The sequence below is a fragment of the Corvus cornix genome, chromosome 13 (assembly GCF_000738735.6).
Source record: "Corvus cornix cornix isolate S_Up_H32 chromosome 13, ASM73873v5, whole genome shotgun sequence".
NCBI lineage: Eukaryota > Metazoa > Chordata > Aves > Passeriformes > Corvidae > Corvus > Corvus cornix.
Window position 1 is genome coordinate 15,050,819 of NC_046343.1, and position 27,471 is coordinate 15,078,289.

The following is a 27,471-nucleotide window of genomic DNA, read 5'->3' on the forward strand; positions in this document are numbered from 1 at the left end:
AGAAGAGTAACCCAGGTCTCTGCAGATAACATGACAATATTTTTATGCTGTATAGGGTGAGTAAATACATAAATATTTATGTGTGCAAATAGGGTCCATAGGAGCTCACTTACATGTAGCAGGCAGAGCATTTTCATCACTCTGCTGTGCTTCCTTGTTTACTTATTTATATTCAGAGAAAGGAAGTGGTAAGGCTGACTAGCTGAAACTTTTCTGAGAAGAGACCATTTTGTACCAGAGGAAGCAGTGCCTCTCTGGAACGTCCTCACAACATAGTTCTACGCTGACAGGAACAGTTCCTTGACAGAAGCTGTTGGGCAGGGAATTCCTTGGAGGTGGCCACGCAGAGGGAATACATGGCTGTGTCATCGACAGCACTGCTATGAACACTCCCTGACTGCCTCGGGGAAAAAACCTACCATGGACCTGCGAAATGTCCCCTACCGCTCCGACGTGCTCACCTGGGAGCCAGATGACTTAGCAGAATATTTCAGGACGGTGAGTTTGGCTGTGTTTTGTCTTTGTCTGATGGAGGAGCAAACCGCTGTAGCATTGGTTGGGCTAAATTTAGGGATTTTATAATGGGCAAAGCTCGCTGCGGAACTAAAAGCAAAACCACTGTCGAATGAGAAGCTGAGCTAAACTGGTCAGTGAAAATGAATCTTGAAAGGGATTTTTAAATTGGGTATAAGAGAAACTCATGGCTTTTTAGAGAAAATAAACACATTACTGTAACACTTGTTGGTGTCGCACACATTGACAGCTGCGGAGGGCACTAAGGTGTGAAGATTACAAGTTTTCTGTTTCATCTTCAATGATTTTCAGAAGTGATATTTTTTTCCAAATTGCTCGGTGTCACAAATGAGCCTCTGAATATATTCATTAATCACATCCATGGCTAGACTTGTAAAACTTGGATCACCTTGGGCTTAATTTTGAAATAATGGGAAGTTTATTCAATGGCTCCTATAACTCTATGGGAGTTTTATCTGGGGAGTTGAGGCAAGTTTGATAGTAGAATGCAAAACTACTTGATAAAGATGAGCAGATCAAACACAGAGTCTGTGTCTACCAAATCTCCAGAGAAGTGAAACTTCCAACTACTTACAAGCCCCTAATTTTAGGGTGCAGGGGTTAGTGGCAGAGGAAAGTGAAACCAAAAACTGGAGATTGAGCAGATGAGATCATTATCAAGAGGTAAATTCAGACAAGTACGAAAAACATTACAACAACGGTGCAGGGGGAAGTTGGACCACCATTTCCAAGAAATTAGGAAGGGAAAAACGGCTTTCTGGAAGATCTGATAATGATATTCTGAACAGTGATAAAAGGATTAAGTGTAAGTTCTACCACAACTGAGTGCACATTTATTTGTAGTGCCTCCCTTCTAGTGATCAAGATACCCTCCAGAACAGAGATAGTGGCATTCCACCCTTGGGGAGCTAAATCAGGGCAAAAGCTGTTTAAGTCATCTAAAAAATCTGGGTAAGACAATAATGTCAGCCCAAGGCAACCAGCTCTGGGCATCTGTCACAAGTGACCAGATCTTGTCCCCAGATGAACTCAGAGAATGAATGAACCAATGAAGAACCAAATTTTCAAATAATTTCCAAAGTCTTTCACTATGGGTTTGTTTTTTTTTTTTTTTTTTTAGAAAAAGCAAAGTGCTCATATTTGGGATATTCCAAGGTTTATTTTTAATAGCTAAACAGTATTTTTCATCAATTACTGTAAGAATGAGATTAGGTCTCAGTCACAGTGATGTGTTGCTTCCCTCTGCACACAGACTTGTGCTGATAACATCATGATAGCACTTGTTGTATGAAAGAAATTACTTAACAGGTTGAAGTCCTCAGTCTGCACAAAAGTTTTAACCTATCCTAACATATTTACCAGAGTTAGGACAGTTTCTTCATATGAATAACTGAAGGTGGCTCCTAAAAATATCCTCTCTGCTGTTCAGTTGTTTCCAGGATCCGTTCTCACGTACACCAAGTTACAATGTTACACCTTAAAATGAAAAATGGGATACAACTATGAAATGATGTAATGCTCCCTATAAGATGTTCTCTGCCTCCGGGGGAACTATCCCAGCAGCACAGGGTCATTTGTCTGCATAACTTTCACTAACTAAAGTTTCAGGCAGAACAAGGATCATTCTTTTGTCTCAGCCTTCAAAAGTCACTTTGTCTGCCTGCTCTTTGGGTTCCTTCTGATATGGACCTGACCAGCTTGAAACAGAAAAATGCATTCTAGCCAGATCAAAAATATAAAAATTTAAAAAATATCAAAAACTTCAGACACCTGCTGGAAATGTTTAAAAGTCATATCTTGCTTCATGGTCAACCTGTACATGAGCAACTTCTGAAGAGCATGTCCTTGTCCTAAATGCTACTGGAAAACATAATATTGTGGAAAAGCTTTACAAATATTATCGGTAATTTCCAGGATTAACAAGTGAGATTTCCATCCAGAAGTGAAAGCTTTTTGATCACAACAATGAATCCTGTGACTGGGATCAGTCAGCTTTAGTATTCCTGGATAACAAGGTTTTAGCTCCACTTCTGCAGCTGCTCATCCCAGTCAGTACCACAACAATCCATTTTTCAAATATTTCTTTGGGCCAGGCAACTGTGAGGTGGTTTGTAAATGTGAGGAATTATGTGTTCCTAAATGGATGAAAGCCCTTAAGTCCACTGAAGAATGTCTGTCATAAAAATACATGTTTATGGGACAAAATGGGCCATTTAGGCAGGCTGTAGCATACAAAAAGGTACCTTGAAAGCATCTACTCAAAGCCAGCCACATGTTTAAGCATCTTAATTGATTCTTATAGTTAAGGGTGCAATAATCATCTTCTCATTGACAGCTAAAGTATAAGGACTGTGAGAAAGTCGTGAGGAAGCACAACATAAATGGACAAAGGTTTTTGGTAAGTGGAGTTGTAAAATTCCTTCCTGTAAAATTCCAATCAAGCGATGACTCCTCCTTATTTTTCAGTGGCAGATGAAGAGCCACCTCCCAGGTGGTTACTGAAGTATAAATATGGGAGGTAAATGCTTTTGCTAAAATCAGCCAGACAGCTTGCTTTAAATATGGAATGCTGGGAGCCCAAGCATGTTGTTCAATATGAATATTTTTTAGTATTTTTTTAAACTGACAGGGAAGTTCTAAAACAATAATCTTGTCTTAAATTCATCTCTTCCTTTATAGGAAGTTCTTGTTTTCCAATATTAACTACAGAAAACCCACATTTATTAATTATCCTGTCATACTAAAAAAGACACAGCCCTGGTCAGAATGACTGGCCTTTCATTGTAATAACTCCTTCATTTCTCTAGAAATAAAATTAGATTTCTTCTGTAGCAATACACAAAATCAATAAAATTTAAGAGCATCAAAACTAGTAAGCAAAGTGCCAGTGGCTTTAAATTAACATTGTTCCAGGCTTGGTTTAATTTTAGAAAAGCTGATAATTTCCACTGACAAAGCTGCTGTTTCCTGGTCTTAAATGCACATCCATGAAGATGTATAAGAGCTTTTAGTATTACTGCTTTTTACTTTTATTTTCAAATATTAACCGTTCTGTTTTCTCCAGAAGTAGTAATTTTGATCTTCTGTTTAATTAGTCATAATGGGGAGATCTTTGCATACCTCTTCTAAAGTTTTATATTTTTCATTTACTTGTCCTAATATTCAGGTTTTTGGCATTTCATTGAAACACAACATCAAAATTTTCAAGCCCCTTTTGTAGGAACAGGATATGACCCCTCCCTCCTACTGGAGGGTGGAGTCAGCATTATTCAGACGTGTCATGGGATTTATCGTCCCAACCCCCAAAGATCCTCCTCAGCTCAAGCACTAAGGATCTGTGGCTGGAGTGGGAGTTCTGGCTCTGGAAGCATGATGAAACTCTGGTAGTTTGTGAGGTGCAAATAAGAAGTGCAATAACTGTGTGATTTCTAAGTGATGTTTGTGATTTTCTTTTATTTCCAGAGTGTTTCTGTAATTACTTAGCTCAGAGTGCAGCAGCTCTTCAGAGGCATCCCAGCAGATTCAAAGGATGTTTTCTACTGAGCAAGCCAAGCAGCTGCTCACCTCTGCTCAGACTCTTTTTAAGCTTTTGACTACTTGTCAATTGTATAATGCAAAAAAAGAGAAAAGGTTCACTTGTTAAACAGAACCACAGAAAGAGACGTCCAGTAGAATATTTTAGACTACAAAGCAATCTGGAAAAAAATTGCTTCTCTTTATGAATAGTTTTCCTAAGAAACATCTTTTTCCATCTTGTGAGTGACTGGAAACTGCCAAATTACATTTGCACAGAAGCAGCTGCTCAGGCTGAATGTTTGCTGGGTTTGCAGCTGTTGTCAGGTCTACATCATAAACCTGGCTGTAAAAGTGTTGCTGTAATTCATCAGAATAGCATCCTAGTTTCAAAGTCACCTTTCTGTGTCCACTGGTTACCACAAGGAAAGCCCAGTTGAGATGTAGTAGGAGTAAAACCAAAGGGGTTCCATGTAACTTATTCTAATAAAATTCTCTACTATTTGAAACAGAAAAGTGGCCCTTATAAAAGAGATTATACCTCTAATATTTGTCAGGTTTATCACCAGAACAGAACTCCAGAGAGAAGCTTAAAAAGCCTTTAGAAAAAACCATGATTCTTCAGGAAGTACTGCAGAACATTTCCACAAAAGCAGTACATTTTTCCTGTGTTTCACTCCTCCCAGAGGCAAAACAGCGTGGAAAAGTACAGATTGGATTTGTTCTGTCCTGAACATTGAACACTGGTTGTGAACCAATGTGTGATTAGAAACCTATTATTGTTACCAGTAAAAAAGACAGAAAGAACCAGACTATTGTCCATGTTCCAAAGAGAATTCAGGAAGCTTGTGATTAAGTAAACAAAACACTAAAGCAACTAAATCCAAAGTTTTCATAATGCCTGAGTCTGTCCTCGCTGTGGATTTGCACATGCTGGAGGAAGAGGAGGGATGACTCTGCAGGAGCATCAGGAAAGCACATCTCAGTCAGGAGTTATCTCAGTCCAGTTGCTGAGTTATGGTTGAGGGGGGAACAAACACTCTCCTCCCCCCATCCCTGTTTCTAGAGAAATTTTTTTAGGCTGCCAAGGCTGCTTTTAAGTCCAAGGAGTTTTCTAGCAACATGCCCACTGGAACATGGGATTTTACGTGTATTGTGATGTTACAGATAAGGTTCTTGGAACAAAACTCCAGCCAAAGGTCCTCTATTTTAAAATCTACAGCTTTACCCTGAAATTTTGCAATCATGCACAGTCTTGTCTAGTTTCACTGTGCAGACATGAAGGAATTGAATACACCTGGCTTCTGAAGTTGCTTAAATACCACATTAATTCATGCCACATTTTTGAATATATAAGTATGACTTACTTGGGTAAATCACAGGGTGTTCCATGGACAATTTTGTCATGTATCCCATGTGTTTCCTTTCCAGAACATGTCTGAAAATGATATTCAGAAATTTCCAAAGCTCAGAGTGCCGTAAGTAAAGTCGAACAACTCTAACATTAAAAATTATTTTAGCTGTTTTGCAGTGAAATCTCATAGGAAATATCAGGCAAATGATTTGTGAGTGTTTGGTTAGAGACCTGTTTATTGGAGCGTTTACTGAGAGAAAAAGAAGAATATTCCAAAATAAAATGAGTGTTGGCATGACTGCTCAAGCAAAATGATACGATACAAGAAGATTGTCTGGGGGATGTTCAAAAGAACTCGTGCATAAGTTCTTTGACTGATAGCAGCTACACAAAGGTTAAACTTTCTTGCAAGTATTACCTTTGAAGTATGCCTTAACTGTTCACTGCTTAACTGTTGACTTTAACTTAAAGGAAAAAAAAGTCAGTTATGTCCACAACAGAGGATTTGAAATGATTTTCATGTGCTTTTGCTTTAGGTGGGCGTTCAAGGTAAATCAGTCTGGAACATGTGATTCAGTGTTCAATAGCTTTCCTCAGGTCCTGTGGATTAGGCCTTGAAAAAGTTTCCATTTCATCTGAAAAGCTTCCATATTTTCATGGAAGTTACTCAATGAAGAGCATTAATCTCATTAAGTCAATACCGAGTAAGAGAAATTGACTTCTTCTAATGGTGGAAAATGAAGGATTTTATTTTGCTATGAGTTCTCTGCTACATGTTTAAGCTGGAGGTTAGAAGGTTCCTAACCATGAGACACATGGAGCTCTTCATGGTCTTCCAAACAAAGGAGGGGGAATAAAAGGGAATTCAAGCTGTTCCAGCACAGCTGTTTCTTTGTTGCTCATTCCAGACTCCCTCCCTCCACGCATATCTTGATTTTGCTGCAGAAGATACAATTTGCTTTGCCTTTTCTGATGCATCAGAGCTTGTGTAAGGTGTTTTGGGGAAGACAAGAATATTGAAGTTTTGTGCTCATGAGTGAGCTGGTGGGAAGAGCTGAGCCCAGCAGGACACCCTTGCTCAGATCAGATATGAAGGACTGAATTTGAAAGCCTTGGGCATGACTTGTTTCTTAGAATCACATCTGTATTGTCACACAATAAATACCCTGGTAATAGGGGTTGGTGGTGTGCAATATGTTTGTAAGGAGGTCCAGATATTATTTTAAGAAGATGCTCTGGTGTCTCAGAATTTCTGAACTCATTGTCAATTAAAAGAAACATTTAACAATGGTACTGATAGACCAGATTAGAATTTGTAATTCTCTGGTAATTTGTCCCACTTTAGCAATCCTTTGGCAGAATTACCTCTTGTTCTCATTGTCTGAATTTTTAATTTTGAGACCTTTTGGTGATTTCCTTTCAAATTGTGAATCAAAAGTAGTCAGTGGATGGTCTAATGAACTCAAAGATATTAATGCCATAGGTGAATCATTAAAATGAAATCTAACCATGTGGAGTTGCTCCTACCTCCTCACCAAACCTACTGATATCTCAAAATTTGATTTTCACAGTCCACTTAACTTGTGACACCCTGGAAAAAGTAAACAGCCTCTTAACTTGTGACACCCTGGAAAAAGTAAACAGCCTTTTTTAGCCAAGCCTTTTGGGTTTCTCACTTGTTACACCCCAGCAGAAACTGAACAGCCTTTTGCAATGAGATCTTTTGGGTTTCTCAATGAGAAGAGAATTTGAAATCAAGAGCTTTAAAAGAAGAGTGAAGCTTGGTGCACGGCTTGAGGAACTCAATAAATAAATAGATATTTAAATCTGAGTGAAAGCTTGGGAACTACACTTACAAACAAGCAAAATATTCACTGGAATATGGTGATTTTACATGCAGAAAGGTCCTCCATGTAATGCCACTGTTTAAAACAAGAATTTAGAGCTTTAATAGGGAAGAGAACTGGTTCTCACTAAAAACAACCAGCCAAAAAAAACCATCCACAAACAACAACAATAAACCAAAAATCCACCAAAACCCAAAACAACCCTCCTGGATAGAATTAATGGGCAGAAGAATGTGCCATATTTTAAAACATTAATTTTATTACTTCAGAAGCTCCACACTCATTGAAACACAAAGTGCTGGCTGGTGGCTTCTGCTGGAATACATTCACACGTTTCTTTTATATGATAATGCAAACCTCAGCTGGTAGGAAGAGTTCTTCTACAAGCTGGAAGACACATTAGCATATTGTAGTTGCGCTACCTGATGCTCAATAGCAGTGCTAAAACCTGAGAATATTCTGCAAAAAGGCTTAATAGAGATGGCAGATGTTACAGCGTTGGCCAGCGATGACATGAATAAAAGATACATAAACAAGAGAAATTGTTCCCCAGTAACTTTAGCAGGAATATTCTGACCTACGTGCACCCAGCACCTGGAATTACACAAGGTTTGCAAAGCACAGCCTGCATCTGTACAGGCCTCCTGAGCTGGGTGTGTGGGTTTGCTAAACATGTTCCTCTGAGCAAACCTACAGCGCAGGCTTTTAATTTAACTGTGTCATTATTTGGGGGTGATTCTGTGATTTTTCAAGAGTCAGAAGTAGGTCAGGGTTGTCATTACAAGGTATGACAGGTCATTTCCTGAATCTAATAATAAAACTCCACAACCTTCTGGTATTACTAACAGAATTGTTATTTTAAAAATTAATCTCCACTAGCCCTATTACAGGTGCATGTCTTCATAAAACTTTTGGCTTCTTTATAAAACCAAAAAAAAAAAAGATTTAAGCACTATTTTGAAAATTAAAATGCTTCTTAAAATCTTTAGCTCTCTCCACTGAAAGGGCTGAACTTCTTGGAAAACTTTGCTAAAAAAGTTAATATTAATACCACTGTGTTTAGATACACACCTGAATTCTCACAAACACACTGTGTCCTGAAAGAGATACACTGGTGAAACTGGGAAGGGATTTGGTGTGTTTTACACAGAGCAGACATTGACCATCAGTCCTAAGTGCTAAATGAAACTCAGACCTAATCATGAGGGTGTTACTAACATTTTGATAATAAATCTAATGAAACCAGAGGCCAATATACAGCTTAAAACAGTTTTCCTATTGCTCACGAGCACTACTGGCAGTCAAAGAAAGTCATGAAGTTTTATGCTTGTGGAGAACAAATTTGAGTCTTGCAAAATATTTAAGCACATTCAACAGGGTTTGCCTTACTTACTGTGGTCAGAATTGATAAACAGAAAAAGCAAAGATTTCATTAAAGATGACACTGGTGGTTGGTTGATACCTGAGCCATGACATAAACACTGAAATTAGTCTGTCACTCCTGTTTACTACCTTGAGAGAAAAGGGTTCCAAGTTTTCAGGAGGCTGTTGATCCTTGTGGCTATTCCAGTGACAGGTTCCTCGCAAAGTTGAGATTTGGAATTTCCAGCCTTGTTCAGAGAGCTTAGGGCATATCCCACAGCACTCCAAAGTGTATCCCATAGCACTGGTGGAAATTTCCAGTAGCAGAAAGCTCATCATTGCACTCATTGCATCTGCCAGCTCAGTGACACAGCCAGAGCCTGCAAACATTGCACAGTCTGAAAGTCGTTCTACTTTCAGAAGAGTAAAAGTGCAAACATAAAAATTGAGAAATCTGCACTTTCTCTGTTGAAAAGGTAGGCTTTGGGCAGATGATGTCAGTGTGTGTGCACACATGCTGTCAGCTGAGATCTAAAGGTTGTTGCAAGGATTGGAACATAACTGGTATTCAGGCAGTTTTGGAGTCAATAAAACAGCATTGCATCTGCCCAGCAGGGTCTTCTCAAAGGCCAAACCAAAGACTTGGATCACCAACTGTGCTTTTGCATAGTGCTCAATATGCAACTGTGCAGCCTCCTGGCTCTAGAGGAATTTGTATTCCACCTCTCTTACCCATCTTAAGCCCTTTATCCCAATACATGTAGAGTGGATTCCACCCATGTCAACAGTATCTGCAGTTAAGTGAACAAAAGCCAGTTTTGGAGTCCTGCTTTGGGGGCTGGTTGTGTGGGTTTTTTTAAATTTCAACTTCCTGCCAGCTTTAAGTTTAGCAACTGGTGGAGGAGGTAGAAAGAGAAAGAGAAGTCTGAGTAACATTTTCTGCAAGTGCTGTTGCCTTATCCTCTCCTATCATCCACTCCCACATCTCAGAGAGCAGTGTGGTTTTGGTACTTCCTTCCTCACATGGTGACAGGCTCAGTTGCTCAGTGCACCAATCTTCCCTGAGAATGTTGCTTGTAAAGCGTGACCCTCCTAAAATTTTCTTTCTTCTAATAAACCCTCTGAGCCATTGGTTTTAAGCATTTCAAATAAACTAGAAGTAAAGATTAGACACTGTATCATCAAATGATTGATTTTTCTGGCAGAAAGATAAGACGATCAACTTTTTCCTGTCAGTTTTTCCTCAAAAACCAGTTCATGTAAATCCTCATAGCAGCCACCTCAGGTTTAGTCCAGAAAGCTTCCAAACACTCAGGTCTCATTCACCCCCATGGAAGTCTGAACTCTAAGAATTATTAGCTCCAAAACCAGTGAACTTTTCTTTAGCTGAAAAAAACGCAAGACATTCTGGAAGATCCTCTGCCTCTCCTACAACAGGGAATAAGCCACACAAATTCCATAATCCACTTCTCCACCAAAGCACTGATGTGTGCAGGGCAATGCTCACCCCAGGACATTTCCTGATGTCTCACATGGAATTTATTATTCACACAGCAACTTCTTTATCCCCTGCAGCAAAGGAAAATGTCTTGTGCAGAACAGGGTGGGTTCCATGGGAAAGAAGAGCAAGAGCACTCCTATGCCTATAACTTGGCATTTCTCTTGCTTTATCCAACTTGCTTGGGTAGCAATGTCAGGTTTGGACAGCTGTAATCCTTCTGAAATTGTTAACACTTGTGCATGTACTTATTTCAAAAGGGGCAAGCATGATTATATTGGCTTCAAACCAGAAAATTGCAAAATACTGCCTTAAACAAGAAAACCTAAACAATATTCTTTCTCTGTATTTCTCTTTTCATACTTGGATCCTTGAGTGCATATCCTTAACTTCACACCACTCATCTTCATCCTTTTCAGACAGCACTATTGCCCGGATCTGAAATAACTTCATTTTGGTTTGTTTTTCATATTAGATTGCTTGAAAACCTGTCTTCCTCCAGTCCCACCTCAGAAGAGCAGTTAGACATGAAAGATGCACTAATTAGGTCATTTGGAAAAAACTAGGGCATTGTTATTGCTGAGTAGCAGAAAAAGACATGAAAGGAGAAGAAAAACAAAATTTATGCCTGGCCATAAACGAATATTTTACAGTATTGATATCAACTTTGACTGGCCCAGCCTAAGATGTGTGGGGAAGAATTCTACATTAACAAACAAATAAGTTAAGATTTTACAGAATTTAGAAGCTGAGACAAACAGATATGTTAAATTCCTGTTTCTTTCATAATACTTGTATTTCCACAATTACTGTCTCTGATAGACCTAAATAATCAAGAGGGAAGTAAAATGGGATATTTTTAAGTGGATATATGTAAACAATTTTCTTTGCCACAAGACTTTCTCAATGAGAAGTAATGACAATTCAGAATCAGACCATGGCTCATCCTAAGCTTTCTTTGAAGAAAAATAATCATAGAGGCAAACTTCATTAGTAGCAGAGCGAATTCTGGACTCTCAGTAGAATTAACCCTGTGGATCTCAGTACTGACTCTCATCTAGCTTGGAAAGATCTCCCCAGGCATAAAATTACAGCTTTTTTATATTCCAGGAGTATTTCTGCTATGCCCTGAAAATGTATTAAAACATGGAACTAGATCAGCCTTTCCCCCTTCTGTGCTGGAGGGATTCTGGATGAGATATGGATTGGTTGCAGAGGAAGGAACATGAAAAGAATAAAGAGACTCAGGGAACATTTAATCCCTGCTTTTGCAGCCATAAGCTCTGTTTCCTGAAGTATTATTTGCTTTTTCCATGCAAAATCATACAAATGCCATGACCATTATTTGAAGCCGTGTGATGTCTACAATACCAAAGATTCTGAGACTTGCTCGGTTTAATGCTTATTTTTAAACATGATCCAACAACATGGGGTTTTACCAAGGTCAAAAAAGTCTTGTTTGGAATTGGATGTGCTGCAGTATGGAATTGGATGTACTGCCTCCTGAGCAGTAAGATGGTAAATTCAGTGCTTTTATCACATAGTAAATAATAATAAAAATGAGTTACCAGATTAAATTTAGCAAATACGGGGGGATAACAGCTAGGAAAATGACTTCGCTGCTTTGACAAGTGACAAGGTTTTTTTTAAACTATTTTTGTTCTTCTTTTCGACAGAATTGTAAGTAAATTAAGCCAAGAAATAAACAAAAATGAAGGGAGGCTCTCTTTCCTTCCAAAATGGTGAGTAAGACAACTCAGCTTTCTTGTTCAAAGCTTTCAGATAGATCTTTTCTGGACTGGTTTTCACTTGATCAGTAATGCCTGGATCAGAAGTACAGCCTGGAAATTCTATAAGATAAAGCTCTGTTTCATTAATGTCATCTGATAAGAATATCAAATCCTGAGCCCATGAACACCCCAGACACTTCTGCCATGTCCAGAACCAAGTAACATTTGCACATTTCATGCAGTTTTCTGCCTGAGTACATAGCCTTTAAGAAGGCTATGAAGCCTATAGAGCCTAGGTATATATTATTAATAAATCATCATTAATGCATTCCACAGATCTGTACATCATTACACTTATTAATTCTTAATGATTTGTCATTGAATATAATACTTGCAGTAGAAAAAGAGCAAAAATTGCAAGAACATTGTATGAGAAAAGAACAATTTATGTCCCTACACAATGGAAACCAAGTCCAGTCCACATAATGTGGTTTTGCATCATCTGATAACATGATTTTACACCTTTCCATTAACTAGAATCCAAAACTAGAATTGAAAACCATAAAAATATTTTTTTAACCTTACAGATATTTATGAACTTGACTTTGAACATCTTGATCAGAATTAGTAAAGGAAGTTTCTGTTTTCAGGACTGATAAATGTATCTACTGAGTCCCCTTGCTTCAAACCACTTGACTTCTCTGACTTCAATTCTTTTTGAAAGAGTCTAGATTCTATTAGGATCCTCTATGCAAAATATCAACTAATGTGTTTTTGGCATTTTTGGCAGAAACACATTTCCCTCATCTGTTTAAGCTTCATTCTACTGTAACAGTTGGCTATTGCCTTTATTTGCAATAGAAGCATCAAACATTTAATAGAAAAATTTTATTTTTTGTATCTTTGTTGCAGGGCCCAAACACAAAAATCTACAGAAAACACAGGTAAGTGTATACTGGCAGACTCTAAAAACAAAAAGCTTTTAAAAGTATTAAAATATTAAATTAGTATTTGCAGAGCAGAGTCAACTGAGGGGACCAGGGTTAGGAACCAAAAACCAAAACAATAAATGAAAATATAGCAGTATAAAGAAGTTTCAAAAAAGAAAAGAGTAGATGCAGGACAATAAGTAAGAAAAAGTATTTTTAAAGAGCAAAGATGGTGAAGGAAGTCAAGAGCAGAGACTTTTACATGAGAATCCCCAAAATGTCTTTATTTAACCCAATAAATTGTATCAGTGCTTATATATTTCTGTTTCAACATCTCTGCCCTTCCTCCTAGCAGCACTGTATTAGAGAGGGAAGCTGAAATTAAAAAAAACCATCCTTCTTTTATGAAAGCTAAAATAGTCTTAAGCAAATAGATAAGAAGTCTGGGCTCATTCTGAAAGCACTTTGTTTCAAATTATATTTAAAAGTGGAAGTGGGACAAACTCGAAGTGCCAACACCCAGATCATGTCATAGCAGGGTAGCTCTGTCTTAGCTTTGAATCAGGGTGTTATTGACAGAGCCCTCCGTGGCTGCCAGCCTGCCTCTGAAAGAACAGCTCGTTCCTGTGGCACAGGACTGAGGTTCAGAGCTCACCTGGCATTTTTTGGGTTCTTTCTGTCAACTTATTATGTCTTTGACTGTCCATGCTCAGAAATGTGTGGTTGTGCTTCTTTACACAGGGTATGCTCAGGATGATGGTGGCTGGTCTTCATTTGTGAGTATTTGGGTTAAGAAACCCCCCTGGCTCAGGTTTTTCTGTTCTGTCTGCTGTCCCTTGGGCAGCACAGCTGCAGGGAGCTGGGGCAGGAAAAGCAGGAGCAGGAATGATTGGAGTGGCTGCATACAAATTTCCTCACTGAGGAAGGGATGTCCCCCAGAAATGCAAGGCAGAGCTTCAGAATGGCCTTCCTTATCCACTGGCTCAAGTAGAAGCTCCCAGCCTATGCCCAGGTCCCCACAGAACTACAGCTGAATTTTATGCAAGAGCTGTTTCAAGCTCTTAAAAGATGTGTCTAGTAGATGAAACTTTGCTGTGTTTATTCAGTGACAAATTCTTGCCATTTTATTCTCTAGAGATAATTTATTGAACAGTAATTTTTTTAAAGCTATTTAGACTGCAGAAGTTCCTTTTGCCTTCTGGCATAGAAAATGCCTTGACAAAGGTCATTAGGTGAAGCACACACACCTCAGCTGCTGATGCACAGCCTGGGTTTATGAAGATCTCTGAGGCTGACCAGTGCTAATGGCTTTTCTACAGAAATAAAAGGGAGAGGCATTTTTAGAAGACACTTCTAAAAACTTCTAGACACTGTTGCTAAGTTCACAGGAGATTCGCTGCTATTCTGGGAGCACAAGAGATAAAAGTAACCACCTACAGAGCACATGGGCTCTGTGCCAGTGCAGAGGACTCTGGAAATTCCAGCTGTGATACCAGTGACAAGTGGAGTGTTCTTTTTCTCTCAAGCCTTGGCAGATTGCACAGATGTGCAATGACCATATTGACACTGTGACCTTATGAGGCCCTGCAAGTCCTACCAAGGCTGGTTTGGGTCAGGAGGACACCAAGACCCGAATCAAAGACCTCTGTTTTCATGAATAATTTTTAAAAGTTGGATTGCATGCTGTAGAGGACATGTTAGAAAGCAAGAATGACAATCAGAAGCATCAACTGCTGCTCCAGTGTGTTCCTAGGAACACTGGATCGTTTGCTGGTTCCTAGTCTATTCCCTAAAACACTTCATGCATTTCAGTAAACCTGCACCTTATCTTGACCTCCCACTGCACTTACTGTGATCTAATGATATTTGTTCCTTTCTTAAGCTCTTGAGTGCTCCATGCATTAGTGGAATGTTGCCTCCTTTCCCCATATTATTTCAAGAGATTTTTTTTCCCTCCAACTGGTTGTAAAAACTTGGTCTCTTCCAGAGTGAAAAATACCACAGTGAAAGGCCACAAGGAAACTGCTCTGAAGGGTTTAATATTCTGTTCCAGCACCCACTTTTTATGCTCATTTCCCAGGATGATGATGATGACTATGAAAGCCCTGATGAAGACCAGGAAAAGGAAGATGAGGCTGACTATGAATCACCAACAGAGGAACCTGAGGAAGCAGAACATGACAGTGATGGTTATGAGCCACCTCCATCCAATAATGATGAAGCACATCACAATGTCATATTTCCTGCCAAGTCACTTCCAAGCACCACAGATTATATAGGTAATTACTAAAAATTAAGCACTATTAATAATTTACAAATTAGCTTTTCCCACATTATCAGCCACATTTTAGGTAATGGAATATAGAGGGTTTTTCCTTGAAGTTAACAGTGTAGTTCATGAACAAGACTTAGTGACACAGACTTGGTGGGTTTGTGACTTTCAAAGTTATATCTTCTACTTTGGACAAGCTCTGTTGGAATAGTTTTGTATGATGTGGGCATTATTTGGCCTTTGATTTGAAACTCTGTGAGGTTACACACATGTACATGCTACAGTAGCTTTAACAGTGCAACCTTGGACAGAGCAAGTTGTCACAACAATGGCAAAAAAGCTCTAGTGGAACTTGGGAAAAGAACGATCAGCCTTCCCTGCCTGTCATTTTTGTTTTACATCTGATTCCTCAGCAGCCTGGAGCTGTAGAGTCCATTCAGGAGCACAAAGCTGCCATTCAGATTGGCTGGTGTGTCACACACCGTGCTGCAGGGAATGAAAATAAATCCTGTGGGCCAACAGACTGGTGGGGGGAGTCATCCCCACAGGGACAGACCAGCCTGGAACTCCCAACACAACACACTGATCCTAAAGCAACTGCTAATTATATCCTACAGCAATGCCTTTATGATTAACTTCCTTTATGCTTAACTTTAGTATCCAGGTTCTTGCAAGGGCCCTTTGTCATAACGATCTAACGAGTGTCAAATAATCAAACTCTGTATAGTTGTTTAGTTTGAGATTTTTGTTTTCTTTAGACAGACCTTCAACAGCCAGATCACCACATCAGCCTCCACATCAGCCTCCACATCAGCCTCCAGTACCACCCCAGCGACCTGGCCCAGCCCCAGGACCAGCCTCATTTGGGGGAAGAAGTGCTACTGTACGTTCCTTTCTTAATATCTCACCTATTTCCTATGTCAGTACAGAAGTCCAAGTGTAAAGCCATTTTTATTCACCTAGTCTATGAAGAGGAAGAATTTCAGCCATCAAAATAGATTTGAACTCTGTTACAGGGTGGCCAATGTTCAAGGAAAAATTAAATTTCACAGGAGAAATATATTTAATTATTTCATATTACTTCACTGTTTCTTACACTGGAAATACACACCTACTTGTGAATGCCTCTCCCACATAAATTATGTATTTTACTGTAAGAGATGCCTCTCTGTTTTGAAAAAAAAGTTACATTTTTCTGAGCTATATTTTCTAGCAGTTGTCCAATTGAATTAAGACCACATAAAAGTGTAAGAGATTGTATAATCACAACACTGATGACCAAAATTTGATTCCTTTTTTTTTCCCTGCTGTGAATACTTCAAGCTCTTGTGCTGTTGACAGCTGGCAGTACAGGTTCAGTGTTTGCCAGAGTAGATGTACACTAAACCTACCCTTGGATACACAAGTAAAGGTTTAAGCTGTGACAGGGGGACTTTTGGTCTGATGCAGTGTCACAGAGATACAACACCGTTGTTGAAGCTCCTGTTTCTTTCCTTTGACAACACACCCCCTCCCTGAAGATCCATCCCACTGGGGTGCTGGGAGACACAACAGATGGAGGCAATTCTGCATCCAGCAAAAACCAATGAGTGTAGGTCATGCTGCAGGAGGGTCTATGGCTCCTGTCCTTCCTGCAGTGAGCAGAGACTGGGTCCTTGTGCTGTACCACACAAAGACTGGCAGATGTGCGTGGTGGGGTCAATACACTCCAACTACAACAGAAGGGTGAAGACACATTTTAACCACTTGTTAAATACTTGTTTTAGCTGCCAGCTTTCCCTCCTCCACCAAGCAACAACGACTTGAACAGAGACAGAAACATGAAGCTTTTGAAACGTGAGTACAGCTGGTGTTCCCTTTGCAAAGCTTTTCCCACAGACTCTGCAGCACTTCACTTCTTCCTCTTTTTCCTCAGTTCCACTCTCTTCTACTACTCATACAGGAGTCTCACTTGTTATTTTAAGAAGTAACACCAGTTCTAATGTATACAAAAGAAAGATATATTGACATATACCAGCAAATGATCTTACACAGCTGTTGTGTTTAGCCCCAGCTCCTTCTATAGACAGAAGCACAAAACCCTCCCTGGATCGCCTTGCTCCCCCATATGAAAGAGAAAGCCCAGGATCAGGTCAGTGTTTGCTTACATTGATATCACTGGGGTTGCTTTAATTGCTGAAAATCAACATTTGTATATAATTAATGCAAAAAAACAACCAAATGCAATCAAGGTGATCTTGAGCAGAACTTATAAAGTGGGAGAGAAATTTCATCTAGAAAACAGCAACCCTGGGTCAGACAGGTGAACAGACAGACATTATGAGCACCCTGTGCAATAAAGGTTTGATGTACACTTAAGTGATTGAACAAGGAAATATTTAGTAGGTTAAAGGAGGAAATCACCTTTGCATACAAAGGTAACGAAACTCTGCATACACTGCTGTATGTAATGCTGCAACAGACTTAAAAGAAGGCTGAGAACTAATAAGACACCGAAAAAAATGGCATTTCCTTCAGACCTGAAAACCACATTATATACAAAGCATCTACAGATATGACTATATAATTTTATTATCTAAACTCTTATCTGTTATATAATGGCAAAAAAGCACACAGTAGTTCAAAGCTGAACCTTAGATAATATGATTGTGACACATGCCACGTTGAAAATGTTTAAATGTCCCTTTAATATGAAATATTGCAATTTTGCCATCATTTGCAAAGCCAAAATATTTTTCTGGCTTACGTCTCAGGAGGCTGAGAGCATCAACCTGCAAGATTAACTTTCAGTTATATTCAAAAGTCATTTATTTCATAGGAAGTTTAATTAATTTACTTCCATTTTTTCTAAATGTAAGCTTTTGCTGTTTTCAGGGAAGAAGCCAGGCATTCCTGAAAAGGTAACTATTTTTTTTGTGATTATTGATAGCTTTTGCCTATTTTGATATACTTACACATCCTCTTAACTATTCCTTGTTGTTTTACAGCCTCTGGTTTCACAACTAAGGTAAGAGTTTGTCCTCTGCAAATGATCCTCTCATTGCCAGTATTACCCAGTTATTAAGCAGCTTTTTACCTTTATTTTATCTCTTGCTGCTGTTTAGATCCCTGGGAGAACAGTTAGCAATGATGCCGAAACCTCCTGTCCCACCAAGCGACAGATATGAAAGAGGCAATCCACCTCCTCTAAGGAAGCAAAGCCCTGGAAAGTAAGTGCTCATTTAATTGAAATTCAATAAAGGAGAAATTAAAATTAACAAAAACATGGGCAAGCAACACAGGATGGTCTGATTTAGTGGTACTGCATGACAGCAGGGCCTGTGGATAACAAAGTTTTGGTTTGTGAATATGCACAGAATGTGTTCTAAGCTGCAGAAAGGTGTGAATGCAGAAAAACCTCTCTCCAGTCATATCTGAAAGAGCCATTGCATGGGGCATGACTCACTTCCAAGTTGTACAATGATATATACGATCCATGGTTTTTCCACCAGATCAAGTTCTTGCTCTAGGGAACATTCTTACTTGAGTGCTATTGCTATTGTTTTAGGGTGTTAGAAAAGGAAAGCTATACTTCCATCCCATTGATTTTATTACCCTGCAAAACTCCTTCTTAATAGCCAACAGCATTTTCTAGCAGAACTGGATCATTCTCCAGCATTTTTTAGACAAGCTGGGGGCTGAGCACTGACTGAGCTTAAAACAAGATAAGAAATAATTGAGATCTGCTAATCAGCCAGGATAGTTTATCAGAGAAACAAAGCCTGATTTTCTTATGATGTGCTCCAGCAGTGCTGCCAACTATTGTAAATGAGTTCAAGACTTGAAGACTGATGTTTCATCATTGTACAAACTTGTTCTAAGCTCTAATCTTACAATCAATTCATCAGACATTTTCCTTGTTGATAAAATCAAGACGGGCTAAGGACTAGAATAATGGCTTAGATTATGGCTGAAAATTAGAATCTTAGATATTTTTATGAGGAAAAAAGTGTTTCAGCAACCCTTGGTCTTTAAAACTTACTATAAATTCGTGTTCTAGTTGAAAATATGGCCTAATGCACACGAAGTGAATGAGTAGTATTCCACCTATGATGAGTGCTTTGTTTTAATTTCAGGCAGAGTTGGCCACCACACAAGAAAAATGAAGTAAGTATAGTCTCAAAGCATATATTTAAAAGTATAGGGGTTACAGTTAAATTAAGTACCAGTATAAACTAATAATTCTGGAAAAGGGAAACAAGTTTCTTTTATAAATTATAAGGAATACTCATGGATCTTTCATAGCACATGGAGTGTTTTTAAAGAGTTCTTCTATGTCAAGCTCAGTTTATTCCCTGAGAACTTTATCTTGGATATCAGGAAGAATAAGGCCAGAATTTGTTCTGTGACATGGAAGAAGGGGTTTTGCTTAAAGAAGATTTGGGCTTCTGGGGATTTTTTCAGCTTAAGCTGACCTAAAAGTTTCACTTTCAGATAACTCTGAGAGTCTACACTTACTTGAAGGAATAAGGAAAGTTTATATGTCCTGAGAGTTTCTGACTATTTTAGGTCAAGATGTGTTATGGGTCATCCACCACACATCTTGTTTGTAAATAATAGCTGCATTTTAATTAAAAAACTTTAAAAATTATTTGGTGCTGCATGAAAACAAAACAACAGCATAACATTTTAGAGGGAAGTGACAGTGTAGATATTACTACACTCAAAATTCACCAATGTCCAAATTTTGTTTTGTAAAACATTCCTAAGGACTGTGCTATAATATGTTGCTAATTCCTTTTTTTTTTTTTTGGCTCCCCAGGAAGAAGAAGACAGTAAGTATTTCTACAGTGATTTTTCAAACTTAAAATCTTTTTGTCTTACTTCTAAAAAAAAGATAAAAAGGAAATTATTTCAGAGTTGTTGCCTTAGAGCCATTTCAAAAGTCAAGTGCTACCTTGATAGGCTGTAGAATTCTTATAAAAGTGCTTCATGCAGATTTATATATCAAAGCCACAAACCCCAGGAAATCAATAGCTAATAGCTTCCTTCAGCCAGCCAGTTACCAGCCAGCAGGATTTCTTATTTTGAAATACATTACATTAGAGAGATTTGTGTTCTGCACACAGCATCAAACAGCTGGAAACAGAAACCTGGTGTCTCCCAGTTCTCAGTAAACCCTGCTGGCACCAGGCTCTGTGCAAGCTTATTCACTTTTATGAACAGAAGCAGAACTTCTTTCATGTATCCAGAGTGTTTATAAATTACTGCAGAATCCTGATTTCTAAAATTAAGTTGGTAAAGTGACTCCATAACAGAAGCAGGACATTTGGCCAACTCTGTGAATGATCACTGCCCCTAAGCCTCCATAAAGAATAAGGTTATTTTAGCTGTGCAGAGCACAGTTAACCTGTTCCACTCTTACTGCTAGTTCAGGACTGAGGACACTGCAGAAAGAAAATGTTTTATTTCAAGCTGGTAGAAATCTCAGAAAGATGTTCCAAAAGGTGATCTCAAACCTGCTATTTAGAAGCAACGTGACAGAAAACGTGTACCACCTTCAGCTCTGCTGCAGTTAAGGTACCTCAGTTGTGGCTTATCCAAAACAGAAGTCAGAAGATGTAAATGTTGCTCAAGTCTGTTTCAGTTTATTTTTAATTTTAATACCTACTTTTAAGTTTTCAGCTGACCATATGAGTTTACAATCTGTAACTAACACGCCAAGGACGGTTTATTGCATTATGCTTATCTAATTAAACTGCAGTGAGGTGACAGAATTTCTTCATTCTACTTCATTTAAGAATGTCTCACAAAAGATTTAAGTTTCCTCCTCTTCCTCTCCACAGCTGCCCCCCAAAGACCAGTGCCACAGCTGTCCTTGCCCCCATACAGCTCCAATGCATTCCCACCCAAATCTGTCAAGCCTCCACCTAAGCCAGGATCCAACAGTATTCCTGCTGCAGAAAGGTTTGTTTCACCATGACTGGTCATTCCTTTTGAGTTTCAATCTCTTGGCAGTTCAGCAAATACCAGCATGAGTGTGGCTGTGGGGTTCTCAGGCACACAAGGTAACCACGTGTGATGCCTTTTCCTGGTCTTAAAATCAAGAGTTGTACATGGTTAGAAGGGGAAAAGGGATTTTACCTTGGGATTTATTTTAAGGATCCTTAGATGCACACGTCCAGGTCATATGCATCAAGATGCACCCTGCTGAATATACCCCAAAAGATGGGGTATAACATTTAGGTGTTACTAATTAGCAGATCTATCAAAGATTCCCTAATGAGAGGCTCAAGTGAGCCCCCCTCCCCAAGGAACCTTCCCCTGGATGGCTCTATCTTGGTTTACAGAATGTGTTCTGGAGAGGACCTTGGGCTCTGGGGCACACTGATCCCCAGCTACGAAGCTTCTAAAATGTTGAGTCTCTCAGCTTGACAAACAAGTCCAAGAATGTAGCCAAAAAGCACTGAGAATACAGGAGTTGTAAAAAGGTATAACAGGGGTATAAAAGAAAAGGCAAAAAATCTTCATGGCATCAGCGTGGAGTAGTTCATTACTCAGACTGTGCCCTTGCCTCTACAAAATGCTCATTAGTGCTGTTGCCACTATCCAGGAGAATCCTTCCTAGAACTGAAGCTCTGTGTCAGTGGAGCAGAGAGTGTACATCAGGCAACCAAGAAAAAACCACGAATCTCTCTGGTTTATGGCAAGGAACTATCTTAGACCCTACATGGTACAAGGCTTCCATTCTTGAGGCATCTCTCCCATTGCCTGCAGGATCCACAAGAATGACAAGTCCTTTTGGGAAGGGATCATCTCCTACAAAACCAGGCAGGATGTAGGACAGAGGGGTCCTCCGTGCTCTAGGAGCTTGAGTGTTAGAGGTGCAACTCCTCACACTTCAAAGCTAAAAAACAGCACAACCCCAGTTGTCTGGAGTTGAATCTGAAAGAATTTCACCTCCCTTTTACTAAATTTTACTCTGATGGTTGATAATTCCTATTTAAAATTGTGAACCTTCCTGCAGTTTTTTCGCAGCTTCAACTTAAAAATATTTGATTTTTATGCCTTCATTTGTTAAACAGAAGAGCTCCTAACTAAATTTTGATTTCTGATGTAGCATGCAGCAGACTTAGACTTTGATGAATTAGAGTGGTCTCCTTAAGTCCACATCTGATGCCCATTTCCTAATCTCTGTATTCTTTTAATGGCTCTGTGATGAATTCCTCACATTTACCATCACTCTCTGGAACTGCTGAAACCAAGCAAAACAAATATTGCAGTAGCAATAGCAAGGTCATATGCAAATTGAACTATTCCTGTGATGAGCACTTCTGCTTGTATTCAAAGAGCATTGCCAAATTTTGCTGTAGCAGAGGCCCCCAGTTTGACTGATTCTCTCCCATACATTAAATCATGATAGGGTGTTTTTGTTCTGCAAACAAAATTAGCATATTTATCTCAGAGCCTTTTCAACAGCTCATTTAAGCAGAAGAGAAATATGAACAGTAAAGGAAAGGAGTGCAGGCCATTTGTTCTCAATTAGGTGAAGAAACCAAAAATAGTAACAAAAATTGAAGAGTGGGACTCCATTTTGAGCAGTTTTGGATGTGGGTTGAGGTTGGCAGAGATCTCTGGATGTCTTCTGGTCCAACCCCCTACCCAAGCAAGGTCACCTTGAACAGGCTGCCTGGTACCATGACCAGATGGCATTTGTATGTCTACAAGGAAAGAGAAAGATTCCACAACATTCTTAGCAACCCACTCCAGTGCTTGGTTTCCCTGACATTAAAAAATGTTTCCTGATGTTCAGAGGGAACCTCTGAGTTTCAGTTTGTTCCCACTGCCTCAGATCTTGTCACTGGGCACCAGTGAAAAGAGCGTGGCTCTCCCTTCAGGTATTTATGTGCTCTGCTAAGATTCCTCCTGAGCCTCGTCAGCTTCCCAGCTCCCTCAGCCTTTCCTCACCTGGGAGATGCCCCAGTGGCCCTTCCTAGCTTGCAACATAAATGTGAAACTGCATTTTTATCAACAATGTTACAGAAACTGCAAGAAAAATAACTCTGTAAGTGGAACCCCACAGCGAGCAATGTCTAGTGAGCTGCTCCCTGTGCTGCCTGCTCTGGGGGAAGGACAGAGTCATCCCTGTGAAAACTCAACAAGCTGAAGTACTTCTCTCTGCATTGATCCTGGTACAGGAGTCTTGGTGGCCTTGACTGATTACCTTATTCCCAGATACTGAGCTCCAGGTAAACTTAAAGGTGGATCCACATACATGAAAAGAAGGAAAGAAACACAAAAAGAAGGAAAGAGAAGGCTCTCCTCACCCTGCACAGGTCTCAAGGGGCTCTCACATTCTGTAAAACAGGCACAAACTCCAGATCAGGTGATCAGAGCACAGAAATGTTGTAGAGAAATGTTGTATTTATACTATTTTTTTTTTAAACAGTGGTAGAAACCTGTCTACAACTGGCTCACTACCACCACGCTTCCATCCAGGTTTGTATCCTGCATTCTTGCATTTTTTTCAAGTGATTGAAAGTTGAAGGGTAGTTTCAGTGCAGCCAATACAGTAGTTTGTTTTTTTTTTTCCTATGGATGTTTCTGCTTGGTCTGTGAACAGAAAACTATCAAGCTCCTGAAAGGCACCTTGTGTACCTTCCTTAGTCTGAATCAAAGATTTTGGGCTTTTTTTCCTCCTGAAGTTTGGTCTTCCTGCCTAGTTAAATCAGTGTCCAAACTTCATATAACCATCCTTTTCTGTACAGTACTGAGAGCTGAGGTATGCAAATCACTGTGGTATGCTAATACTCCCAAAAAAGGTTAGCAAATGCTTTTCATGTGAAATATGCTCCATATTTATCTGGTAGGAAAAAAAAAATAAAGAAAACTTAGACATCAGTTGCTTTACAAGTAATTTTTTGCATATGGTAACAGCTGTCAGTGTCCTACAGTGACATTTTTTACTTTCTAATTGCTGAGAAGGCAAGGGTTGCAAAGAGATAACATTACTTCTGTCTCTAAAGAAACCAAGTTGCTCTCAAGTGAATAACTGTGGTACAGAAACTGATAAATTGTCACCTTTATTTCAAGTTCATCTGTTCTTATGGAAATCTGAACTGCAAGAGCTCAGTTAAAGCCCCTGTGCACCAAGGATGAAATTATGTAAAGAACCTGGTTCTCATAGAGAAGCCTAAATCTGATTTCAAATCAATTCCAAATGTCTCAGTAGCAGGATGATACAAATACTTCATGCTTCGTAAAATCAAGATCCTACACCCTGGATGCACAGATGAAATTATTTTCCTGGTTTTAACATTGTTTTTCTACTTTTGTATCTTTGAAGGCGGCAACAGCAGATCTCCTTCAAGAGGCCCAGCTGACATGAGACCTCCCCTGCCAATTCCTAGCAGGCAGACTGTTCACCAGACAAACACAGAGGAAGATGAGGTACAAAACATGAACCATAACTGTAACGACAGCAAATTTTCTGGTTTCGAGAAAGAACGTCTTTCAAAGTTGTTTTTCTAGTCGGTAGCCACTGTCAGGACGCTACTGAGTGCTTTCAGTTTCCTTTTCTGTGTCAAACTGTAGTGCCTTATTTTGTCCTCACCAAGAAAAACAGCAATGGATAAACCCCAATAGAACAAAATAAGAAAAATACTTGGTTGCTGGGTTACTTGTTTTGCACAACTGCCTTCAGGTAGCATTAGATTTTCAGTTCTCCTTCCACAAAACTTTGATGAGTAAAGGACTCATTCTTTTAAGTGCATTTTTCCTTCACATTTCCTTAAATAAAACAAGTTTAGAGCAAACCACTTGTGGTGATAACACTGAGCAACCATACAAAGTATATTCACAGGAAGTCTGCATTATTGTCTCAGATGATAGTTAAAAAACAAGCAGACAAACGAAGGCAAAGGATGCCTTTGTGCCCAGCGTCCAGGTAGACAAAAGAGAACATGCCACTTAAAAATCTTAAAATATTTGGAAATATCTGTTTTCTTATCTTACTTGCAGGGGCATTACAGCACGATCTGTAATATTTTCAAATTTATTGAAGTGAGCAAATAATTTAAAACAATTTAGCACTACTTTCCAGGAGCAGGATTACTTACAGCAGTATGATCCCTGAAACTCATACCCTCAGAGGTTCTGCACATAGACCCAAATATCCCTCACACTACTCTACAGATTTCTCTCTACTTATTTGTGTGTTGCCATTCCTGGCAGCTGACTCTGTCCTTGTCCTGTCCCCCAGCCCCAGGGCTCTCTGAAGGATGAGTGGTACGTGGCTTTCGTCAGCCGGCCCGAGGCAGAGGCAGCGCTCCGCAGGATAAACAAGGTACCTGCAAAGGGCTGGGCATCCCACACTCATCTAGGCCATAGAGACCAGCAAATTGAAGTACAGGTTCAAACAAGGCTTGTCTGTGCATGTGGAAATAAATGAAAATCATAAATAGAATTATATCCCATTGCTGTGGGAGCTGTGGTTGCTCTCTGCTGCCTCACAGCACATGCCATGAGCTGAAGATGGCACCTGCACCACACTAGGGACTCCAGTACTAAAGTCCAGCTTATGAGGTCCCATTCAGTGCCTTTAAGAAAGGGATTTCCGTGGAAGACTTGTCAAAATAGATCTGAAATTAAGAAAAGCAGAGAGAGTGATACAGTATCACTGCCTTTACCTAAATTACACAGACAATGGCATTATTTTAAGCTGTCTGTAAATACATCACATAGGAACTTTGATGGGCACTTAGCAGAAATGAACTTCTCTTCTGGTTAAAGTGATATGAGGTTTGGTCTTTGATATTTTACTTCCTCATTTAATGGAATCTCTTCCTCATTTAACACCATTCCTACCTTCCCTAAAAATCTGCTTTTGGAACAGAGAGGAAAATTTTAAGTAGCAAACTGAAAGACAACCCATTTGTCAAATGACCTAAATGCTTTAATAGAGCAGTTTCTCTTATGGGAAAGGAAAAAGATTTCAGAAAGAAAAAACAGTTAAAAGCATGAGTGCTGTAGGTAAGGTTGTTACATTGATCAAGCCCAGGAGTGTCTGCTATTTGTCATCTTTCATTTTTTCATGTTTCAGGATGGAACTTTCCTGGTGAGAGACAGCTCACGCAAAACTGTTACTCACCCATATGTACTGATGGTGCTGTACAGAGATAAAGTGTACAACATCCAGATCCGGTACCAGGAGCACGATCACTTATATTTGTTAGGAACCAGCTTAAAAGGAAAAGAGGTACTATGTGTTTTTCACACTGCTTCTCTTCATTGTAAGGGATCTCCTGCCTCATTCCTAAGTGTCAGGTGACTCTTCTCCTGGAATTCTGCTTATTGTCTTAGAGTTATTCACGGGAGAATGTTGTTATTGCTGGAAGTAGAATCAGGCTGTGCTGTTTGCACTCAGGGAATGAAGGGGTGGCCTTAGAACACAGCCATTAGAAGTCCATGTACCTGGTTAGGGAATGCTTGTTTACCACTGAGATACCAGATAAGGGAAATGCAGAGCTGAGAGCTAATCCATACCTGCCAAGTTACAGCTTTGCTCCCAGACCGGTGGCTCAGCCCCAGCCAGCAGGACTGTGTGGGTTTGCTGGCCCCAGACAGACTGGTGAGCACACTCCTGGCAGTTCTGATCGAGACAGAACCCCCTGAACTGATCAGCCAACTCTGAACTCCCAAGTACAGTCATCACATCAAGCAGATTGACAACATCATGTATTAAACAGACCAAGACTACATAAATTAATTATACAACATTGCAGCAGCAATAACAGAGTTACTGAGCTACAGATCATGGCAGGAATGAGAACAGTTGATCTGGTGGTATTTACTGGACCTTATGTATTTTTATGATACTGATAAATATTTAGAATTTTAAAAAACCCTTTTGTTTCTACTGGTTACTAATAATTCTGACATTTTGGCCTTAGCCTTCTCATTTTTTCCATCCCACAGGAATTTTCTTCTGTAGCAGATATCATTGACCACTTCCAAAGAACACCCCTTCTTCTGATTGATGGAAAAGACAGAGGTTCAAGAAACCAGTGCATGTTAAAATATGCTGCAGGACATATTTAAATGAAACCTTAGAGAAGATCACATATGGTACTGAAGCCTACTGAAGTTTGTAAACTTCAAGATATTTCCCTTTTCAGCAAACTAAAATAATGAAGTCATTAAAATTCATAATTTCAAAGAAAAAGGACTATGTTATTTTTAAATTATGCCTTAAATACAGTACTCCGTAAATATAATTTTCCTACAAAGTGTTTATTACTGTCCATTAATCATACAGCACATGATAATTTTTTATCTTCCAAGATATGTATATCCTCTTGAAATTATTTCCACACCAAATTTGATGAACCATAAATAAATATTAGTACAAGTCTCTGCTTTCACAGGAGCTCTTTTTTTTGATCAGAATTGCAG

General features: G+C 39.3%; 1 protein-coding gene across 1 annotated transcript; it reads left to right on the forward strand.

Annotated features, from left to right (window-relative positions):
• Positions 1 to 207: 207 nt before the first annotated feature.
• LCP2 (lymphocyte cytosolic protein 2) lies at positions 208 to 27,440 on the forward strand. Its single transcript, XM_010406215.4, has 21 exons — positions 208 to 498; positions 2,870 to 2,932; positions 5,479 to 5,525; positions 11,785 to 11,850; positions 12,751 to 12,782; positions 13,509 to 13,543; positions 14,848 to 15,046; positions 15,798 to 15,922; positions 16,806 to 16,875; positions 17,087 to 17,170; positions 17,914 to 17,939; positions 18,027 to 18,046; positions 18,144 to 18,248; positions 19,155 to 19,185; positions 19,841 to 19,853; positions 20,865 to 20,985; positions 23,468 to 23,517; positions 24,365 to 24,468; positions 25,280 to 25,363; positions 26,120 to 26,275; positions 26,995 to 27,440. The coding sequence occupies exons 1-21, from the start codon at positions 421 to 423 to the stop codon at positions 27,115 to 27,117; spliced, it is 1,632 nt and encodes a 543-aa protein (XP_010404517.2). The 5' UTR covers positions 208 to 420; the 3' UTR covers positions 27,118 to 27,440.
• Positions 27,441 to 27,471: the final 31 nt, after the last annotated feature.